The following is an 11,922-nucleotide window of genomic DNA, read 5'->3' as shown; positions in this document are numbered from 1 at the left end:
CCCCGAAAGTGATGAGGTGGTTAAGGAGAGGAGACGAGATGTTGGGCCCAATCTGGACAGGTGAACTGTCCTCACTTGGGTTGTCAGCTTGTACGCAAGCACATATACGTATATGTGTAGATATATGTGTGTATAGGTGGGTTTCCATATAATGAGACACACAAGTAGACACAGTTGTTGAAACCATTAAAGAGAAACATCACGTGTGTCACTGCTGCATGGAAGTAGTAAAATATTTGATAGAACTGTCCAAGTAAGAAACTGGAGAAACATACCCACATTATAATTTGCTTTGCTTTTAGTTCTTTTCAGAATTTCAAAGACCTAAAAAGCAGAAAGATCGTGTTGGTTGTGATTTTCTGTGAATGTGCAACTTTTGTCGTCAATACATCGTAGAAGACTCACAATGGAACTCCGAGTTTTGCTGTCAAAGAAGGACTCTTTGTCCGACAGGTCGAACCTGAAACAAGGACACAAATGAGAACGTTTGTCTCTAAATGTTGAGGTGACATCCCAGAAGTTTCCCCACAGCTGAGAGCAGCCGTAGGTCCTCAGTCCTGCAGAGTCAGACCTTCAGACCATTGGTGTGGGACTGTTCTCTAACTGTTCACAGCTTTGGTAGCGATGGTGCAGCTTCACTTACAGGTGATGCTTTTCTCTGGAGAAGGTGTGCGACAGGTGCTTGATGTTCTTCGGCTGGCGTTCCTCTACCTGAGGATGGAGAGGCTCCAGAATTTTACTGACCAGAGAGCTGATCTTCTCGGTGACGCTGCCCGACTGCTTGACTTCATAAACCTACAACAGACATTTTGTTAACGTGTGAGGAAAGGACCAAACATGGATGTCAGATCAGATAGCCCCGCCCAGCCCCGCCCTCTTCACCTCTAAGAGAAAACAGAGAAACTTTACCTTCTTTGTTGGCATCTTTAGCTTCATTAGCTCAGCTTCTCGACAGAGGACCTTCCAGGGGGCGTGGATCTTCAAAAACCCCACCCCCTGAACCTTAGTCTACAGCACAAATTAAGAAAAGAGAACAATTAGATATGAAGTGATTTTTAACTAAGGTAAACAGTGAACAAATCTACAGCTTTTTAAAGGACCAAGTCTTTCTGTAATAATAATAACTGGACCATGAATGGAGACGTCTGGAAGCCTTGAGGCAGCCATTTTGGTCATTGCTGCACACACTTTTATCTATTTATATTCTGGAATTAGGACATGTTATATATCAGCATAATATTAGCTTACACTTTTATTAGGCTAATGCAGATTTATCCAAGTTACAGGCCCATAAATAGATGCCAGCCATGTCCGTTTGCTCAATTCACAGGACATTTAATCTTCTTCTAGAACTACAAATTGTCAGGAACCAGTTAGGCAGGACTCCAAGACTCCAACACAAACCAAAGACAAGTCAGCGAGTTTAATGGTTAGTAACCAGGACGCTAGCAATGGACACTTTCATGAAAGACAGGAGGGAAGCAAGCGCAATACAAAAGGACACAGATGAAACAAATGTGGGTAATTAGGTCAAAGACAAAGTGGGACAGTGACGGGTGGGGGCAGAAACAGGGACAAATTTGTTTGGAATCTAATCAATTAAAGAGCTGTTGACTCACGTCCTCTTCTTTCTCCAGCTCCAGTCCCATGTCCACCAGTTGCTTCTCAAACTCTTCCCTCTGGAATGTCTTGTGGTCCTCCTGGCTGCTGAAGGTCTCTCCTGAGTAGCCCAGCTCCACATTTACCCCCGCTGAAGACGAACGCTGCCTCCCATGTTGTCGCAGATGTTTGGGGCCGCGGCGAAGGCTGCGGGCGACGGCGTTCTCTGTGAGCAGATTAGACTGTCTGCTGGAGCGTCCCCCAGTGGGCTTCTTCACATGGTAGGTGAGGACATAGTCGACACGCCGCTGACCGTCCTCAAAGTAAAGACCTTGCTGGCAGTGGATCTGTTCCTCTGGCGTTTGAGACTTGAGTAGCTGAACAGATGGGAGAAGGTGATAAGAGTAATCAATGACGCACAGAGTAAGAACACATGACTGTTGATGGAGCCTAACCTCTAACGCCTAACTCCTACCCCCTATCTTCTAACGCCTAACGCCTAACTCCTACCCCCTAACCCCAACCAATAACCCCTAATCCTAAACCCTAATTTCAAACCCCTACCCCCAACCCCTAACCCCTATCCATAACCCCTAATCCTAACCGCTAAACCCTAACCCCTAACTATAACCACTAACTCCTAACACCTAACACCTAACCCTAACTCCTAACCCCTATCTTCTAACCCCTAAACCCTAATCCTAACCCCTAACACCTAACCCTTACCCATAACCCATTACCCCTAACACCTAACCCTAACTCCTAACCCCTCCCTCTAACCCCTAACACATCCAGTCTTTTCCGGGTTGCTACCAACCAATCATCAAGCAGCCCTTGTGAATCAAGGATTTATCTTATCACGCTCATTTCTATTGGTAGCTTTGATGTCAGCCGTGGACAGGTTTCTCCCTCACCATCACGACAGTGTAACAACCCCTACCCATAACCCATTACCCCTAACCCTAACTCCTAACCCCTAATCCTGACTCCTAACACCTAACCCTAACTCCTAACCCCTATCTTCTAACCCCTAATCCTAACCCCTAACACCTAACCCCTACCCATAACCCATTACCCCTAACCCCTAACCCTGACCCCTAACCCTAACCCCTAATCCTGACCCCTAACCCTAACCTCTAATCCTGACCCCTAACACCTAACCCCTACCCATAACCCATTACCCCTAACACCTAACCTAACTCCTAACCCTAACTCCTACCCCCTAACCCCTACCAATAACCCCTAATCCTAAACCCTAACTTCAAACCCCTACCCCTAACCCCTAACCCCTAACCCCTAACACCTAACCCTAACCCTAACCCCTAACACCTAACCCTAACCCTAACTCCTAACCCCTAACCCCTAACCCCTAACCCTGACCCCTAACCCTAACCCCTAATCCTGACCCCTCCCTCTAACCCATCAAGCAGCTTGTGAATCAAGGATTTATCTTATCACGCTCGTTTCTATTGGTAGCTTTGATGTCAGCCTTGGACAGGTTTCTCCCTCACCATGACGACAGTGTAACAACCCCTACCCACAACCCCTAACCCCCTGTGCTGCTCCTGGTGCTGATGCTGGACCTCCATCAGCTGCTTGTGTTTCTGATTCAACTTCAGGACTCAAAGTTCTGACTCAAGATGAACGCTGAGCGCAGCCGCTGCTGAGAGAAGCCGCACCAGCGCGGCGGCGCCGCTCTGATGTTCAGGGGCTCGTACAGTAAAAGGTTTGAGCTGGTGTGAAACCTGACCATGTCCCCCCGGAGCCAGAGTACGCCTGTTTCACAAGATCTGTTTATCCCAACCACACTCATCGTGACGGAGGCTTCTACACATCTCAGGAACTCGGACGGCCTGAGGAGTAAACGTTAGCATGAGGATAGAGTTCAGTGCTTCAGAGGCAGCTGACGCGCCAGCGGCACCATTTAAAAATAGGTCGGTGAATTTTGATCCGGCCGATGAGAGGAGCCAATAAAGTCTGAACGAGTCCGAGCACGACACCTTCAGCTCCTCACAAAGATCAGACCTCCACTAATCCCAGATTAATGTCAATCAATCGCAACATCTGCTGATCCAGCAACAGTTAACGATCAATACCAGATCAATTACGATAAACCCGCATGGATATCTGCCCATCATTGGTTGATTGATCCTCAGAAAACATTCTATCTCTAAAGACATTTATCAATCAATCCCACACAAGGTAGCCTTTAATCAAGACTCAATCATCAATTAATCCAACACCAATCCCACATTAGATATTGCATCATTTTTTTCAGTAATTAAAGTCATTTATATCAATTATTGATACATAACAACTCAGTAATTAATCCAACATTCATCAATCTGCAACACAATCACTCAATTTCAGCAAATCAATTTGAATATGATCAATAATCAGCCATTGATCTCACAGATGAACGGCGGGTTGATCCCACAAGAGCTGATTCACCTCTGATTCGACCGCTGACTCAGCAGTAATCGATAAGTTTCAGTGATTGATTGATTAATCCTCCATCCAACTTTGGTCCATGCTTTTATTTTGGTAACATGTTTCCGCGTTGTCCTGCCGGACTGAGCAGCCTCAGCAGATGGATGTCCCCAGAAATCAGCGCCGTCCCAGGGACCTCTGGGACGGCGCTGATGACAGGAAGCAGAGGCTGACTTGACTCACGCGTCACCGTGGTGACATTTCGGACCTCAACAACATTGATCCTGAAGTCTGCGGCCCGTCAGCCACGGTTCCGCCGTACCCGTCATCAACCAGATGATCCGTTGTACTTCATTACATTTCAAGGCAACCGGGGGAACACCGGAGGAACACCGGAGGAACAGACAAACAAGGAAAAGTTGGACCAACAAAGAGTTAAAGGAAGCAAAACATTTTTAAAAGTAGAGTTTTTCCCCAAAAGCCGCAGTTCTGGACTGATGGGAGCGCTGTTTGTTTGTTTTGAAGTGTTCTGCGGGCGCACACGGAACCCCGGCTGAAGCTGATCTCCAGATAAAGTTGCTGATTGGACCCTGGAGTGCCCTCAGCTAGGCTACGCTATATGTCGGAATGCAAGGAGCTAACGCTTCCTGTAGCGCTAATCTCGTCCCAATGCTTCGACACTGGCCAGACTCCCTCTGACCACAACGTGTGGGCTTACGAGGCGGAACCGACCTTCAACTTGCCGTGGAAGACGACGTCCTGGAGGAAGCGTGGCGGCTGATGCTGGGACGGGACGGTTGTGGACAGGTTGACTCCCATCTGCGGCGCCTCTGTCATTGTCTGGTTGTCTGAAGCAGATGTGATGAAACAGCTGGCCGGTTCTGGGCTCTACATCTGCGTCCCCTCTTCCACGCGTCTGGTTCTGCTGCGGTTCTCCTGCGCTCGTCTTTTCTCTTGACCCTTTCGGTTGCCCTTGCTCATCCCCGTGTGGAAGAACCGCGCCCTCGTGTCTCGCTGCGCAGAGACGAAAGTCAAGCCTGATACTTGAGAAAGACGCTGTGAGCCAAAATCTAAACTTAGACTGTGATAAAACTTTATTTGACCCTCCCTCACAATCACTGTGAGATCAAGCAGCCCACTCCAAATCCACCTCCTCTCCTCCTTCCCTCCCTCTCTCTCTCTCCTCCCTTCCTCCCTCTCTCTCTCTTCTCTCTCTCTCTATCAATTCATATCTGTCAGTAAAGGGGGACCCAGTGTCGTTTCCACCAAAGTTGCCAAGAGTAGTGCCAGAACAGGTTCGTTGCCACGGCGACGGATGCAACACCCACAGAGTCCACCTTTCTCCGTTGAGAAGCATGTTTTTGTGGTGCTGTTGCTCTTTGTTCTGACTGTTTTCTCCATCCTGTTATGTGGACTGACCACATCCTCCAGGTTCCTGACTGACCCATCCTCCTCCCTCTCCTCCTCTCTTATCCTCCTCTCTCCTCTCTTCTCTCCTGCTTTTCTGTCTTTCATTGGGGTTTTTCACCGTGAGTTTCTGCTGTTCTCCCCAGTTGAGGCTCCCCAGATTCTTTTGGGATGGATGCAGAAGCAGCGTCTGTGTCCTGCCTGTACGTCCGGTCAGTTAACGCCGGTCAGTTAACGCCGGTCAGTTAACGCCGGTCTGTAGCTGGAACACTGTCCTCTACATTTGCTACCAGTCCTTGACACCTGCTTCCATGATTACATCCAATGTTTACATCACCATAGCAACCCCATACCTGCCTCTTTCATTCCATTCTGAACTTGACGAATCATTTTCAGCTGTTAATCAAACTACAAAAATTACAAGACGCAACTATATCTGTCGATGTTGCCGTGGTAACGCGGTCGACGATTGGGTGAGAATGAAGGCGGAGCAGTGGTGCTGTTTGTTTGGTTCTGACTGCCTGCTAAAGCTAATCGCTAACACCTGACGGCAGGTAGAAAGTCCTGATTGTTTTCAGTTCAGCACAGCACGCGTGTGACAGGCGTGTAGAACAGGCGTGTGACAGGCGTGTAGAACAGGCGTGTGACAGGCGTGTAGAACAGGCGACACGTGTGGGGTGGCCGCTGTTAGCCGCTGGAGCTGGTGGCCGCTGACACCTTTCACCGTCGAGGAAAAGGGTTTTTTAAAAGAAAACCCAGCTCAAACGCGAGCTGCTGCTGTGTGAAGCTCCTCCAGGAAACGTCTCTTTTCTCCGACGCTTGTTTACTCGACGAGGACCCAGATCCAGAAAGTTTCTGTACAACCTCTTATTCTTGACACTTCAGACCGGCTAGCTTACGTAACACGGCAGCAACATCCGCCCTGAGCGCTATTTTTAGACTTTAAGAGTTAAAATACACAGAGAAACGAGTCAAGGGAAGCGAGGACCTTGTAGAGGACACGAAGTTAAGCTCTCCGGGGAGTTCATGTGTCCGACTCGATGCTGGGAGCGAGATGTTGGGGTCAAAGGTCAGCTCTCACAGGAAACACGAGGAAGTGTTGTTTGTGTTCACAGAGTGTAACTCAGCGTTTCTGAAAACAAGCTGCAAATGATGTTGTTCCTCACAAATTCATTAAGCTCCAACTAACACGACAAGAACAAAGGCTGCGACGGGAGCAGGATGGGAACACTGGCCAACGTCGTCGTGGCAACCGCTGACTTCTTCACTGACATGAAAATGATTCATTTGAATCAAACAACAGCAGAAACAGGGACATGCTTACACTGGTTATACTGGGACAGAGAGGTTGACAGACTGGTTATACTGGGACAGAGAGGTAAACAGACTGGTTATACTGGGACAGAGAGGTTAACAGACTGGTTACACTGGGACAGAGAGGTTAACAGACTGGTTATACTGGGACAGAGAGGTTAACAGACTGGTTACACTGGGACAGAGAGTTTGACAGACTGGTTATACTGGGACGGAGAGGAAAACAGACTGGTTACACTGGGACAGAGAGTTTGACAGACTGGTTATACTGGGACAGAGAGGTTAACAGACTGGTTACACTGGACAGAGAGGTTAACAGACTGGTTACACTGGGACAGAGAGGTTAACAGACTGGTTACACTGGGATAGAGAGGTTAACAGACTGGTTACACTGGGACAGACTAGCTTCTTCCCAACTGTTTACAGATTTATGATTCACAGAATTACTGGCTGGAATCCTTCAGTGAGTCCAGGAAGGACAGTCGGGTCAGTCGAGTCATCTGGTGTCCACAGGGAGACGTGTCTCCAGCTCCTGCAGCTGTTGGACCTTCAGACTGGTCAGCTCCTCCTTCCTCCATCACTTCCTGCTGGATTGCTTTTCCCACCAGTAGCAAAGTAAACAGGCTACATGTGTCTGTGCTGCTGATGTGTCCAGATGTTTGGATCCTCTGGCTCCTGGCCAAGACCTCCAGAGTTGGTTGGTGGTTCCCTGATCCACCTTATCACTTTGAAATCATTCAATGATCCTCGGATCCAGCAGCTCTTCACAACATCTGAACCTCCTTCATGGAAGTTCCTGGTGATCCGGTGAAGATGACGAAGGATCAACATCTGGCACCAACATCTGCACCCATGGAGATCTTTTGGTTCCGAGCTTGTGACCAGGCTTAGCAGATAAAGAACCACCATCCTCGAGATGATGGCAGCCCTGGAGCTTATCTGCTATCAACACATGTGTATCATTCAGCTGTAGACGTGGAAGCTTCTTCAAACATCAGTCTGGAGGAACGTTTCACATGTTTGTCAGTAATGAAGAGGAGGACCAGCCACCCGGAACACCCGCAGAAGAACCTCTTCAGTGGTGTTGGGTGTGGAGAACAGCTGCTGCTGAACCTGTGGTGTTCCTCCTGTTACTTTTATCCCTCTATGATGGAAACACACTGGACTGAAGCTCTGAAGGCCCAAACCTACACGGGCGAGCAGGATTTTCTGGTTGTTGTGATGCTGGCGCCACCTTCTGGTCAAAAGTGTTTCTCAGTGACGGTTCTAAACCGTCTGGAGCTGGAACCATCTGCTCTAGCAGATGAAGGCCTATTGATAGAGCAGTTCCAGATCAGCGGAACTCTGCTTCACAGACAGTTGGGTGGAGAAGAATCTCTGTTTTCGTGGATTAAAGTTGATTGAAATTGTAAATGTGGCGCAGACGTCTGGTCAGATGACTGTTTCATACCTCTGATCAAAGGCCGACAGCATCAACTGAAGCCTACCAGAGGTGAGGAGATGATCCGAGCCTGATGACAGGAAGGGAAGAAGAACTTTTCTCTAACTGTGGGAGGATCCAGAAGTTCAATACTTGTTTGAAGATTTCGATAAATGATCTAATTGTTGTTTGACTAAATCAGACAACCTGATTTAAGCACCACAATCACTGAAACCTTCTGGAAGAGGGCTCTGAAGGTCAGGAGAGACCACCCTTCCACCAGGGCAGCGTGGACAGATACCTCAGGAACCGTCTTATCTGATGTTCCACAACTGTGTAAGCAGCAATCAGCATTCTGTCAAGCTGAAGGAAAAGCTTCGTCAGCATCTTCTGACACTCGTTTGAGAACGATAACAACTGTTGTGCAGCTCTCCTGGAGGTGAAAGGGCTCATTCTGGATGAAGGACACTCATCTGGCTCTACATTTAAAATAGACCTAAATCTCTGTGTCTGAAATCTACCAGACTTTTGTTTCTCTCCTGTGCGACAGAAATCTCCTTTTCTACTTTATAAAGAGTTTTGCCACAATGTTGCCTCGAACAATTGTGTCATAATAGTGTTTAAAAAAGCGAATGCTTAAAAAAAAACAACTCAAAAACTCTGAATCTGGTTCATTTCTAAGCCTCCGCCGCCAGGGGGCGCTTCGACTCTGCGCAGGGGCCGCTGGTAACGTGACGTCATATCCGCTCTGCTTCCTGATTCAGATCCTTTGTCTCCCGGTATAACTTCCTGCATATATAATTAATAACGTCTTCCATGAGGATGGAATCTATGAGAAAACAAACATCATCACCTGAAGAAGGAGATTGTGGATCCAAAGAGGAAGGTGACTTCAAACTCTTGGACTTCTGTTCAAAACAATATCTGAAAGCACCCCAAGTTCCCCTCTATGGTACTTCATCACACAATATATTTAAGGAAGTGGGAGGTCAAAGGTTTCTGGCACTATGTGATCATAAGGTCTCCTTAAAGGCTGGTAAAATGTTATCAACTCACTTTATTGGTGCTCGTCCCAATTAAACTGTAATTAATGAGAATATTACTGGGGGGGGGGGGGGGGGGTCGCTTAGACAATGGTTTGAAAGAACTTTTTTAAACTTCACCGTTATTAAAAAGTCCTGTGAGAACACTTCCTGTCTACTCCTCAATTTACACTTGATTTGAATGGAATTCAATTTATGAGTTACAAAATGTCCCAATAAACGTATCAGGAAATGATCTCATGGAAATATTGACTGGAATTCTCAAATCAAAGACAGAAGCTGGCGTAGCGAGCGGCCTTCAAACTTTTACTGTCTAACGAAATTAGAGAACTAGCTCAGATTATCACAAAAAGTGTTTTAAAATCAATAAATTTCACATTGTTGCTCTCATTTACATTTTTTTAGATTATTATCCTTAATTAGCTATAGCAGAATAGAATGAACAAAATTGAATAGAACTTTATTGATCCTCTGGCCTCAAAAAAACGTGTGTGTCTTGCGTCATCTTCATCACCACCATCCTCATCCTCATCCTCATCCTCAGGACTACCCGGGTCCATCAGGAACCTCTCCATGGCCTTCATCACAGGGAGGTGAAGGGACCAGGATCCTTCAGATCTTCTTGGACTGGAGCATTTCCACAGCTGCTGCCCACATCCCCATGGACAGATGCAGGTTCTGGCTCGGTTCTGGCCTGGTTCTGGCCAGGCAGGCGTCCAGTCAGGTCTGACTATGCTGATCTTCTGCCGCTCCAGCAACATCTTGGCCCGATGTTGGGATCTTTAGTATCTTTGTGGTCTTGGCCCGGGTCAGGTTCTGCTCTCCATGGTGGACTAGCAGGACTGGAGCTGTACCGTTGCCTCGGTAACCTCCCCTGTTCCTGGTTACGGCTCAGCCTCGTTGGACCTGAGATGGTTTTGATGCGCGGTACGCCAGATGTGTGGCCCTCCGTGGTCACCTGTGCCGTCCTCTCTCTGCAGTGGGGAAGATGGCGTGCGTGAGCAGGGAAACACCTGTTTTGAGTTTAAGGTCTCTTTGGAGCGGCGTCCAGCTGGACCCGAGGAGCGCCGCCCCGGGAGAGCGCCGGAGCGCTGCCATGCAGCATTGGTTGTAGGTGAGTCAGTGTCAGGAGAACGTTTCCCTCTCTGTTTTCACTCCAAACCAGATGTGCAGTCCAGATGGTCTCCGCTAATGTAAGGAGACGCAATTAAATGGTCGTGTTTACGCAACTTCAAACAACACCGTTAAACTAGCGCGCTAATGGCTGCGCTTTGCTAACTCGTTCATCAGACAGTTACACAAATATGGCTCCAGTAGCCCACGATGACAAACATGAGCTCCAGACAGTGGTGACCTTCTGAAGACAAAAGAGATCTTTCCTCACAGACTGTCAGGAGCCCCCTAGTGTGTGTGTGTGTGTGTGTGTGTGTGTGTGTGTGTGTGTGTGTGGTTCCATTCTTACCTAGACCTGAAGCTGAGGAGCTTCAGGTTCATGTCTGGCCGTGATGCTGCCTGGCTGGAGCTCCAGGAAGCACCAGACATCCCTGTAGCCTGATCCTCTGCCCCAGATATGAAGGGGAAGTGGACTGGAGCTCTAGAAAGCCATGGACCTCCTCCAGAACCAATTAACCAGGCAGCAGCATCTGGACGTCTTTTCTCTGACCATCGACACCTTCTTCCAATTATGATGAACATATACTGTAAATCACTGGTGCTAATGGTGATGTTCTCTGTATTGTGGTACCACCTGCACGTCGATCCATCCCAGGGAGACAGACCCCTCATCTGTGGTTCTCCTTCAGGTTCCTTCACCCTGGTTGAGGGTCTAAGAGGCAGAGGTGGTCACATCTGTGCAGGTTGTAAAGCCCTCATTAAAACGGAGGACCATGACCCTGGACACCTCTGTCCTAGAACAGAGATCCAGAGATGTGTTCAGATGGGAGAAGGTTCCAGAAGGTCCACCACGACTGCAACCCTCCGCCAGAAAAAGGCACCTGAAAGCACCACATGAGATCCTCTGGTCTGATGGAACCGAGATGAATCTTTTTGGTTTCTTCATGTTTGGTAGGAAACCACCTGACCAGTACCACCCCTACCAGAACCCTGACCAGAACCCTATCACACATCTGTGGGGAGTCCTGGAGAGGGTTGTTCACCAACAGTCCCTCTGCACCCCGACAGAGCTCGACGGGATCTACAGAGAGATCTATAGTGATTACCATGGATCCAGATGGCCATGGATCCAGATGACCATGGATCCAGATGGCAGATGTTGTAACCAGAGCAGATAAAGAGAGAGCGGTCTCCTCCACCTCCCTCCATCAGAGAAGCTGATGCCCGGCCCAGGGGTCAGGGCTCCTGAGGCTCCATCATTGTGGGGGTGGAGGCAGATCCTTGATTATGGAGGATCTCCTGTGGAATCCTGACACGTTCCACATGGCGACCACATGCCGGCCCTGCATCTGAACACGCCTGGCGCTGTGTGATGTCACGGCAGCACATACGCAACAGATGTTAGCCTCACGCCATGAAGATGTGAGGAACCACAGGGTGCACGCCGTGGACGGATGTGTCGATCCGTGCTGGTGGGATCAAAGTTCCCTGTGCTGGTAATAACATACCTGCGTAACACAATTGTAACACGAGCCTCGCCTTATCCGACCAATCAGGTGGAGGCAAGCGTGTGTTCTCGTAAAGTCCAGTCTGAGG

The 11,922-nt window shown here is 48.4% G+C and overlaps 1 protein-coding gene and 2 long non-coding RNA genes across 3 annotated transcripts in view; 1 reads left to right on the top strand and 2 right to left on the bottom strand.

Moving 5' to 3' along the window:
- The window catches only part of LOC130535845 (anoctamin-1-like), a 14,322-nt gene extending 9,243 nt beyond the window's left edge, over positions 1-5,079 (bottom strand). Inside the window, exons 1-6 of the mRNA XM_057051193.1 lie at positions 4,762-5,079; positions 1,620-1,976; positions 910-1,008; positions 644-795; positions 406-460; positions 276-324 (exon numbers count right to left, since the gene is read on the bottom strand). Coding sequence (XP_056907173.1) covers positions 276-324; positions 406-460; positions 644-795; positions 910-1,008; positions 1,620-1,976; positions 4,762-4,866 — 817 coding nt within the window. The 5' untranslated portion in view covers positions 4,867-5,079. The remainder of the gene's footprint in view (positions 1-275; positions 325-405; positions 461-643; positions 796-909; positions 1,009-1,619; positions 1,977-4,761) is intronic.
- A 92-nt stretch (positions 5,080-5,171) lies between these two features.
- LOC130535849 (uncharacterized) lies at positions 5,172-10,074 on the top strand. Its single transcript, XR_008953218.1, has 3 exons — positions 5,172-7,307; positions 7,406-9,056; positions 9,758-10,074. It is a non-coding gene; the product is annotated as an uncharacterized LOC130535849 (long non-coding RNA).
- LOC130535848 (uncharacterized) lies at positions 9,446-11,826 on the bottom strand. Its single transcript, XR_008953217.1, has 2 exons — positions 10,676-11,826; positions 9,446-10,187 (listed from the first exon to the last, which is right to left on the bottom strand). It is a non-coding gene; the product is annotated as an uncharacterized LOC130535848 (long non-coding RNA).
- Between the last annotated feature and the right edge of the window lie 96 nt (positions 11,827-11,922).

Source organism: Takifugu flavidus, chromosome 13 (genome assembly GCF_003711565.1).
Source record: "Takifugu flavidus isolate HTHZ2018 chromosome 13, ASM371156v2, whole genome shotgun sequence".
NCBI classification, from domain to species: Eukaryota; Metazoa; Chordata; class Actinopteri; order Tetraodontiformes; family Tetraodontidae; genus Takifugu; species Takifugu flavidus.
Note: the sequence above shows the minus strand (reverse complement) of the source record. Positions and strands in the feature narration are given on the sequence as shown.